Source organism: Phoenix dactylifera, chromosome 2, assembly GCF_051530095.1.
Source record: "Phoenix dactylifera cultivar Ajwa chromosome 2, Ajwa_hap1_PhDact_Kaust_v1.1, whole genome shotgun sequence".
Taxonomy (NCBI): Eukaryota; Viridiplantae; Streptophyta; class Magnoliopsida; order Arecales; family Arecaceae; genus Phoenix; species Phoenix dactylifera.
In genome coordinates this window covers 8628152-8638961 of record NC_143191.1, presented here as the reverse complement: position 1 = coordinate 8638961, position 10810 = coordinate 8628152, and the positions used below count along the sequence as shown (strand labels likewise).

The 10810-nt window shown below is 41.3% G+C and overlaps 1 protein-coding gene across 3 annotated transcripts in view; it reads right to left on the bottom strand.

The window, feature by feature from the left end:
• Positions 1-4053: 4053 nt before the first annotated feature.
• LOC103710937 (pyruvate, phosphate dikinase 2) overlaps positions 4054-10810 on the bottom strand; it is a 31533-nt gene continuing 24776 nt past the window's right edge. Inside the window, exons 11-21 of one of the 3 annotated variants that reach the window (XM_026806182.3) lie at positions 10229-10393; positions 9696-9857; positions 9320-9409; positions 8832-8970; positions 8121-8298; positions 7592-7721; positions 6684-6812; positions 6325-6462; positions 5344-5421; positions 5128-5219; positions 4054-4304 (exon numbers count right to left, since the gene is read on the bottom strand). In XM_026806182.3, the coding sequence (XP_026661983.2) occupies positions 4262-4304; positions 5128-5219; positions 5344-5421; positions 6325-6462; positions 6684-6812; positions 7592-7721; positions 8121-8298; positions 8832-8970; positions 9320-9409; positions 9696-9857; positions 10229-10393 (1344 nt within the window). In that variant the 3' untranslated portion in view covers positions 4054-4261. The remainder of the gene's footprint in view (positions 4305-5127; positions 5220-5343; positions 5422-6324; positions 6463-6683; positions 6813-7591; positions 7722-8120; positions 8299-8831; positions 8971-9319; positions 9410-9695; positions 9858-10228; positions 10394-10810) is intronic. The other 2 variants (XM_088715234.1, XM_088715235.1) reach the window with 2 other exon arrangements.

The following is a 10810-nucleotide window of genomic DNA, read 5'->3' as shown; positions in this document are numbered from 1 at the left end:
CGTTTGTCCAGGGAGAAGGTGAGTCTGCCCTTTCGGAAGCCACGCTTCAGGGCTGAAAGAGCCACCTCCTGGCTCAGGTTCCGGACTTCCAGGGTAGCCTTGTTGAAGCGGGTAAGATAATCCCGCAGGCTTTCTCCCTCGTTTTGCCGGACATCAAAGAGGGAGTCGGAGACCAGTCGCCGCCGGCTACTGACGGCGAAATGGGTGATGAAGAGGCGAGTAAACTGGTCGAAGGACTGGATTGAGTTAGCCTCCAGGCCGGCAAACCACGCCCTTGCCGGGCCACGGAGGGTCGCCGGGAAGGCCTTGCAGAGGAGAGGATCTGATGCTCCGTGGAGGAGCATAAGGGTCCTGAAACTCTCGACGTGATCTCGCGGGTCCGCCGCCCCGTCGTAGGGCTCGATCGCTGGCATTTTGAACCCCGGCGGATTTGGGGTCCGCAGGATCCTCGAGGCAAGCACCGGCTGGGAGGAAATCTCCAAGTCGGCGAAGGGATCTTTGGAGTGGCCCTTCAGGACCTGGAGTTGCCTGTGGAGATCGTCCACCCGCCGGTCCAGGGAGCGCGACCGATGGGTGGGAGACAAGGAGTGGCGTGAGGGGGACCGACTGGAGTGCAGGCTCCTCGAGGACTGGGGGGTCTGGGAACGCGCCCGGGTCCGCCTCTCGTACCCCGTGCAGCTCCGATGAGAAGGTCCCGGCAGAATGGACCGTGCTCGAGAATCCTCCTCGCGCCGGCGCTCCTCCCCATGGGAGAGGAAGGAGCGCGGGTTGAGGAGAACCGGCGAGCGCTCGGGGAGCAACGGCTCCTGAGCCCGCTGCGGCGCCCGAGACATCACATCCTGCAGATTCTGCACTGCCTCCGCGAGGGTGCGAACCTGCTGGGCTAACTGGTCGAACTGAGCGGCTTCGACCATCTGAATGGGAGGTGGAGCGGTGGAGTGTTGCTGAGAATGTGTTGGAGACGCAGCGGCCTCCCGGCCGGAGGCGCGAGAGGCCCCGCGACCGGAGGCATTGGAAGCTCCACGACCACCTCGCCGTGCCATTACGATCGCTCTGAGATTCGGCCCTTCCTCTAGCGCCAACTGTTGCTGGTGGTCCAAACCGAGAACGATTGGCACAGCGGTGTGAACGGGGTTCCGTTCAAGTTGCCTTGGTTGGTGTTGATTGCGCTCCACCTTCCACCGGAAAACCTGCAAGCAAGCCTCGCACCACCACTGGGATAGTGGGGGCCCTCCGACGATCAAGTCAGAGGAGATTGGAGGAGAAGGAGAGATAATCGTAGCAAGTAAGAGAATGCACTGGAAGTTCTTGCTTACCTCCCCCCTTTTCCCCCCCGCCGCATATATACTAGGCTGGGGGGTCCTTCTGGGGGGTTGGTCATCGTGTGGCACGATGGAGTTGCCACTGACATGGCCGTTACAGGGCGTCGTGGGGCAGCGCTAGGTACGGCCATGACAGGGCGTAGTGGAGCTCCGCTTTGTACGGCTGTTACAGGAGATCGTGGAGCAGCACCGGATACGACCGTTGCAGGGAGTAGTGGAGCAGAGGGTCGCGGCGTGCTTCAGGGGAACAGCCTGTCGTTGTCGAGAGATTGCCGACTCGGGGTCGGACTGCTGGATCAAGGGGCAGCCGACTCGGGGTCGGGCTGCGAAGCCGAAGATATCCGACTCGTGGTCGGGTTACTGGATCAAGGGGCAGCTGTAGTCTTCTTGGGCGCGCGTGCCGGTCACGTGGGGCATGGTGGCTGAGTTCCCCCGTAACAGTAGCCCCCCACTTCCGAGCCTGGAACCGGAAGGGGAACGGGTGAAGGAAGTGATGCTTCGAGATTGCCGCCATCCCTCGGAGAGGCGCGCGCGCTTCGAGCTCCCCGCCTTCTTTATGGCGTATGGCGGTTGTTGCTGACCTGGCAGTCTGAGGATTTCGGCGGACATCCTTCCTTAATGGCGTCGATTCGCCTTTGGGGCGCGAGCGACCCTTCGGCAGCCAGGCGTCCTCTGGCGTCACCGAGGTGTCACCCACCTTTCCGCCTATTTAACCGAGGGTCCTCCTCCGTCCGCCTTTCTCTTTACAGACATCTTCGAGTTTCTCCTTTGCGCTGCCGTCATTGCCGTCGGACTGTTCGCTTGCTCCTCCTTTGACGCTCTCGGAGCCGTTCTTCCTTCTCTCCCGGTGAGTTGCCCCATTCTTCTACTTAGGGCTCTCCATACTTTCTCCTTTTGTACTAGTGTACTCCAGTCGTTCCGGTCTCTTCCCCCTTCTTGACCCCGTCTTGACCGTAGATTTATTGGCCATTAAGGATGGGCGAAGTGAGAGCAGACTGCATTAAGTCGGAGCTGGTCGCCGAAAACTTAGATAGATTCGTGGCTCGGTACCACCTTCCCGAAGCCTGCAACGTTACGCTCCCGGGGCCTGAGGAGAGGATGTCCCATCCTCCTCCAGGGAAGGTCGCCATCAAATTCCTACCATCTAAGTATCTGAATCTGTAAGGAAAGAAAAAATAATGAGCTCGACAGCCCAATGATCAATAAACACTTTAACTAGATAATTTAGGCAATAATAGTAATTTTATAGAAAATAAGCATACTAAATATGTCAGTTCAAAATTGAATCTAGATATGCAGTAATATAAAAACATCTTACATGTGAATCAAATTTGATCATAAATCTATTTTTTTTAATATCAAGTTCATCTTGTCTGCCATAAACTATGTTTTTTTAAATAATTTTTTATTTTATTGTCTCCATAAATAATAATGTCTACTAAATTATCGACAATTTGAAATATTTAGAGTGGAGTGGTTTTATGTTTACAAGCCATCATATGCAAAGTCACCTATGCATGCATTGTATCTTACCATTATCCTTGTTAGACAGACCACCTAACATTTGATATAGGACCTACATAATAAGCTATCTTTCCTTTTTGTTTTGTGCCCCCATGTCCCTCCCGCGTGACGGCATGGGGACGTAAAAAAGAGAATCCTATCAACTAACTTGTTCCAACCTTGGATAATAAGCTCATGAGCTTGATCTTACTTCACTTCATCATCGAGAAAGGAAAGAAGAATTCCATTTCCAAGCTTAGCTCAGATGTAGCTTGCTTCTTTTTGGATGTGAAGCAGTGTCAAACTAAAATACCCAACAAGCATAAGCATTAGGTCTTCCTGAAAAAGAGGTGATCCAGCCACACTTTCTAGTACGACTACCTTGTTACACTTTCTAGTACGACTACCTTGTTACGACTTCACTCCAGTCACTAGCCCCGCCTTCGGCATCCTCCTCGGGATTATGGTAACGACCTCGGGCATGGCCAGCTCCCATAGTGTGAAAAACCCCATCCATTATAAAGTTGTGTGGTTTCCATTTTACAAGAAAATGAACTATCTGTAAAGTGTAATGTAAAGCATTATATTAGGGGTCTTGTGTTCAAGAAAGACTACTAAGGCCTACTTGGAATCTCTGAGAAAAAGTGCATTGTTCTGTTTAGCTTGCTGCATGTTGCTCTTTTTCTTTTCTTTGTTCCTCTTTGCTTCCTTTTCTATGCATACTACTATTCATTTTAAAAAAAGTACCAAGATAGGAAGATTCCTAATCCTCCTCCCTACTTCTCCTAATATCGAAAAAAGAAGAAGAAAAGATTAATACATTCCCCATAGAAGTCAGCATGAACTAGCCAAGATTGATCATTGTCCATAAGATGTAAACAGATGATTGTAGTCAAACCAGGGAGAAAGATATGCAGGGATGGACCAACCTGTGTCACCAGAAAACCATCACTTATGATGAATTTTGATCATGAAAAATGAAGTACCAACTTTTTTGAGACTGATTTGGGAAGGCCCATTGATCACTCAACTAGCTAGAATGAAACATGTATGAAATTTACACACCAACCTAAAACTACCTCTGCAAAACCTGAATCATCACTCTACCATATTCATTAATACCAAGGTCCCGAACATTGTCTAATATAAGTTGATTTCCACAACACAAGCAGATAATGAGATTCCAGGGGATTATATGACAACATAATCAACATTATCTCCACATGCATGACCAAAAAAGAAAACATTATTATTATACTGGTTTAACATGTTATACAACATATTTACATTCTACTTAGGTTGAACTCTAAGTTTCTTATTAACACAACTAGGATTTAGTTATTGGGAAGCACTTATTGCTGTTTTTTGCAGCATATATTGTGTGCTTGCACAACTTTTCAGATGTTTTGTTTGTCTGTACACGTCTTGGAGTCTCTCTAAGCTGCCACTTGAGCTGCCGCTAGCCTGGCAATTGGAACCCTGAGGAAAAAAAAAAGTTAAATGAATTGAATTATAAAGTAATCAAATGATTGGTTTATGTTGATGATCATTTACCTGATTTTGCACATTTGAAATAACTTTTTTTATTGAATAAAAAAGGTGGTGGAGGAAGAAAAAGGACTTGGTTTCAGAAATAAAAGTAATTAAGACACATTTAAAGAATAACTACCAAAAGCAGATGTAGAAGGGCTATTCCATCTCTGAGATTTGCGGTACTCCTAAGATTTGCTTATGGCTGCAATTTGCAGTACTCTCGGTATGAAGAAAACTTAAATTTATAATCACAATACAATAAGTTGAAATTTTTTATAAGAATGTCATAATTTTGTGCTAGACCTAGCTCCAACTATAACTAATAGAGTGATAAAATTGCTTTGTACTCACTAAGGTGAACAGATGTATCTCTTCAATCTATTTTTACCTATCAACTGACACAAATCACACAATTTTTGTATTACCGAAGACATAGTTCATGATTTTCCTACCCTGTGCAAGTTCCTACTGAATGGAAGAATGAAAATCAAAAATGAAATACTGAAAACTTCTCGTCTTTGTTTATCTTTCTTCAGTCTATTTTTCTTTAATATTGTTTGATACACATATATCATCTGCCTCAATGTCTCATGTTTGCTCCATCTCTTTACTAGGAAATGCTAAAGATGCCTATTTCCACAAATGGTTCAGAAACTGTCTCCTAAGCCTGCAAGTTCAAATAGAATGACTCGCAGGCTCACACATAGACATCCTAAAACTATGATGAATAAATAATGCAACCATTTGAAATTGAAAAAAAATCAGAGACCTGAATGGGGAGCATGAGACATAGTCCAGTCCAACTTCTGCAAAAAATGCAACTGAAGAAGGCTCTCCACCATGTTCACCACATATGCCAACCTGTTTCACCAACCCAAACACTCGAATCCACATAGAACCACTCTTTTTCTTTCATAAAAGAACAGTAGACCCACACAATTTCATGGTTTGAAACAGATCCAATGCACACTTGTAAGCCACTTACCTTTAAGTCAGGCCTAGCTCTCCGTCCTCTTTCTGTGGCAATTTTAACAAGCTGGCCCACTCCTTTCTGATCAAGAACCTGAAATTTCATAAACAGATAAACTAGTGTGTCGTAAGCACTCCAGGATAGAAAATTAAGACTTAATTTGCGTGAACATTGAATGTCAAGCATAAATTTTTGAAGGTAAACAAGATGTCTTGGGTTGGCCAAGGGTTCAGAAATATTGCAAAAATGAAGCAAACCAGAGAAACCATTAATGTTATAAGTATGTCAAATTTTTAAAACATGTCTTAACTTAATTAATAACATGAGTCTAAATTTTTTTCTTTTTTTTCTTTTGATAATGTTCCTCCATGATATTATAGAGTGCATTGCAGATTTGCGTTATAAAATAATGATTTTGATAAGATTAAACACTCTTACAAAGATTAAATGCAACAAAGCTGCAGTTCAGCAAACTGAAATAAGAACAAAACAAAAGCTAAATGTAGAATTTAAGCTTTCCTTGTGAAGGCCCTGCAACTAAGAGATTTTACTGATTTTAAAATTTCCAAATATATAACCATATCAATCTCGAAACCTTCAAAGTTTTGATAACTACTGGATTGAGACCAGCCCAGCTTGTTCTGTAAATTTTAACAGATTTGACACAAATTTACCCACTGAAAAAAAAAGAACCCTTATTCTCAAAAAGAAAAAAAATATCCCCAAGTAACAAAACTTTGTAAGAATATGCTGAAATTTACAGAAGCTAATTTCCAATTATATTGCAACAAGAGAAGCCAGCCAGGGAATTGTAGTACAAGATGAAATGTCAGTTCTCAATAGCTTAGTGCCTCCTATATTTCTAAGTCTTCACAGAAACCACAGTATCCAATACATTAAGATAGTTTAATCTAATTATCTAGACACAAAGAGTAATGTGGATTTTATGAAGCCTATGCATATGGACTTTATAATAAATACTTGCAGTATTCTTACCTCAAAGGGATCATTTTGGAGGATGCCCTTGGATAAGTAGATAGGCAGAAACTTCCCAACATCATCTCTACTGTAACCGAATGTCATTTGAGTAAGATCATTTGTTCCAAAAGAAAAGAACTCTGCGTGTTCTGCAATCTGCCAATGACAAATTAGAAATAGAATGAGGAACAAGGAAACAGAAAAAGACGAGACATTATATGTGATCCCAAAATGATTTTGTTTCAGCAAGGCCTCTATAGTTCATGTATGCCACTTGAAGAGGGTTCAATGAAAGCTTGTATCTAACCAGCTAAATCTTTATTGTAAATTATACAGATTAGCCTCAAAAGTAGACAAAGTTATTAGTCATAATTGACCTCGCCTGCAACAAGGGCAGCCCTAGGAACTTCAATCATAGTCCCAACCTTGTAGCTTAATGAGGTGCCCATATCAGAGAAGACTTTATCAGCAACTTTTTGTATCAGACTCACTTGATGTCCCAATTCCTACCAATAAGAAAATGTAATCATTGAAACTTGGAAAAATAAGTGCCTCGCATACAACAAAACACAATCCCATGAGAAACCTCATGCAGTATCTTAAAATACACGATTTTATGTCTGATAAACAGTGGAAAAATAATACGAAACAAAGACCTATTGAATGAAAAATCATGAAAGATACTAAAATTTCTTTAATAACCTTATAACAGCAAATGGTTTTGAGACTATGGAAAGAGCTTATAGGTATGAGAGTAAAAGCTAGGAAAAAAATGGAATAAGGTGACTTTGAATGGCAAGAAACTGATGAAGCTAAAAATGGTTCCATGGAGTCGATGATGAACTCTCTCTTCAGAAATTTTTATTACTTCACAAGGAATTTCTCAATCTTTTTAAACTAGGGTGATATTAAACTGACAACTAGTTATTTAATTTTAAAATGATTGAAGACACCTGAGTTTTGCAAAATGGAGGCACATCTTAGAAATAAGAGATTGTGCATTATAACTAAAAGAGATAATCAGTTTCTAATTTTGACAGTTATTATTTCCTAGAACATAAAAGACTCAAGACACCAGAAAATTCAGATCATTTTTTAATGTACTATCTAAAAAGATTAGGTAGCATGGCCCTCTCTTTCTTCATTTTTTCTTAATTATGAATTACAAAGTATGCTAGCTTGTAAAGAAGTGGAAATAAAAGTATATCGAATGACTAGATGGAAATGTATGACGACTTGCTTCAAAGAACATTTCGAACAACAGACAATAGGAGAAGGGGCTTGCCTGAGGTGTTCCAACTAGAGGCACCATTATCTCTGGAAGAACTTTGACACCCCGATTGCTCATGGAAATAGCAGCTTCAAAGATAGCACGTGCTTGCATTTCGGTTAACTCTGGGTTTGATATACCAAGCCTAATAGCACAAGAGTATGCTAAGAACGTAACATAAAATATATTTAAAGGTAAACAGATTTCGTGGAGAAAATAAAGAAAACATTGAAGAATAAAACTTACATGTGATCATTCAAGCTATACAAATGGGCAAATATTAGAGAAATGGAGCCAGGATAAGATAAGTTAAAAAGAAATCACCAAAGACATGAGCAGCCTTGCTTGAAATATAAATGAATAATAAGTATATATATGGAGAAAATTATGAAGAAGAATCAGGAAAATCCACGTAATGATATGGCAAAAACTTAACTATCAAAGACACATGCAACCAAAAGAAAGCAAAAGAGACTCACGGCCAGATCACAATCAGCAACAATGCATAGATTGCACTAATTTACAAACAAAGCAATGAACCAACCTGCAGCCACGGAAACCTAGCATGGGATTTACTTCAGAGAGCTTTTCAACTCTTGCAAGGACTTCCTCTTCTGTCATGCCAGTGTCCAAAGACAGTTGACCCACAATGTCCTCAATGTGACCCTCTGGCAGAAACTCATGGAGTGGAGGATCTAATAATCTGATAGTCACAGGAAGTCCTGAATTCAAAAATTGACAAGTACGATGTAAATGTTTCCACTGGAGCTCTTGTACCAACAATGAGATAGTGTTGATCACATAACATGAATGTATGTGTGGACAAAATGAAATTTTAACCCCATATAAGGAAGAAGAGCAGCACAATTGAGGGGGAAATATGATGGATGAATGAACTGCCATCTATTTCATAACCTTCACCAACATCATTATCAGCAGATTCTGGAATTTACACAGGATTTACATCTATTCACAAGAACAGTGGGATCCTTTACAATATTTACTTGAGATGAGGACTGCACATTTGATTAGTTATAATCACAGAGAAATATCAATGCCTGTTAGTTAAAGTTACAAACTGATGCCTGATCCAAAACAGACCATGACATACAAACGTTTTCTTTATTCCCATCAACCCAGAAGATACCAAATGCGCTGGGCAAAGATGTTATGCATGATATGTCAAAAAACACTCAAAGATGATCTTAAGCCGTTATTGTGTGATTTACTGTTGGTCTGAGGTAAATCATCTTACCATCCATAGCACGAAATATGCCTTCAAAGTCAGATCTCTGGTAAGGCAAGAGGAGATCTAATGCTCTTTGCCTCTGTTCAAGATTTCCTGCCATTATCATCTGTCTCACAGCCTTTAATCTTTCATCTGAAGCAAAGAACTGTGACACCATGCACGTATTAAAGAAAATTTGTAGCCATAGATTAATAAGATTTTAAAACTAGAAGTGCTTAGTGCTCCCCTATTAATTTAAGTATTATGTTATAACAAACTAGAAAATGACTTCAATATATGTTATTAGCTTTGTCCCATCTATGCACTAGCGGACCCAGAAATAATGCCATTTTCATGCGGAACAGTGAACTGCGTCAAAACTGCCTAAGAGGTTCCTATGGTTAATAAGATGGTTAAAGTACTTTCTTTGCTTCTGTCTGAGACTGGTTTTATTGAAACTGAGGTTTTTCCATGACAGTCCAAAAGCAAGAAGTAAAACACAATGTTCAACTCACCATGTGTTCTGTCCTACAGAGTCCAATCCCTTCTGCACCATTGTTTCTTGCCGTCAGCGCATCGGCTGGTGTGTCTGCATTTGCCATGACCTAGCATGATGATCACTTCCCATAAGAATTATGGTCATAATAAAAAAAGATCACTTGGGGTATAGAGAAGACATGAAATAATGTTGCCCAATCTTCATCATACATGGAGCCTTCACTTTCTTGAACTGGGCAACCCCGTTGGCAAGCAAGTACATGTATAACTAGAATGGGTGAATTTTGATAGCTGAAGAGACTAGGTGAAAAACAGACATAACATAGCTTTTCTTTATGATCCATAAGACAAAGACTGTTTCTAATTCTAAATGGAATCCATATTAGTACTAACCTTAAGTTGCCTTATTTCATCAACCCAAGCCATAAAGGTTCCCAAGTCACCACTAAGAGCTGGTGGAGAAAGTGGCTGTTTTCCCATGATTACTTCTCCAGTTGATCCATTCATTGATAGCCAGTCACCTTCATGGATCACTCTCTCTCCAACAAAAAAGACCTAGATGGCATAGATCCAACAATAAAGAATTATTATATGACAAATATATGGGATATAATTTCTCTTCTATTTGTATATAACCAATCCATAAAAACTATATGAAAAAAGCTAACAGTAATGAACTGACCATTGGCTCTCAAATAAAAATAAATATAACAATTTAAATGTTCATTGTGATTATAAATGGTGTTGAGCCTTCACAGCTACCTAAAATAGTCAGCTATTTACATGTACTGCCATGCTAAAATTTTCGTCCCCTGGAAACTGCTGTTGAGGCCTCAATCATAACGAGGGTCCTATAATTGTTTCTTCATATAAAAGTACAAAACACTCGCCAATACATGTTCTCATAGAAAATTAAGTAAGGTTACCTTGTCTGCATCGTTCACTCGGATATCAGAGCAGCCAGATACACAACATTTTCCCCATCCACGTGCCACAACAGCTGCATGAGAAGTCATTCCACCTCTTGCTGTCAAAATTCCAACAGCAGCATGCATGCCCCCGACATCCTCTGGGCTAGTCTCTGTCCTCACCTTCGCATATGCAAGATGCCGTTCAGTGTTTAAAAATGAGAGAATAATGAGGACAATTGGTCAACCCATCTTTCTTAAAAAAAGTAACGTGCCATGAACATCATTACAACCCCATAAAAATTGATATCAAGACATAGGTATATAACCGTGCTTACGAGAAACTAAAAGTCTCAGGTAATATGGATCATTATCAAAAGATGCAAGTCTATTCAGTAAAGAAGATAGAATAAAGCATTAGAATAACTAGGTAGAAGTAAAGGAAGAGTAACAACTAATCTTGTTGTAGTTTGTCCAAGAATTTAAATGTTGGCCTACAAGCTCCCAGTAGGCTAAAAGGCATACACATTGACTTGAATGAATCAGGCAATTCCGGGTCAGGGCAGAATGGGCCAAAACTGATTCCAAACCACCAGTGCC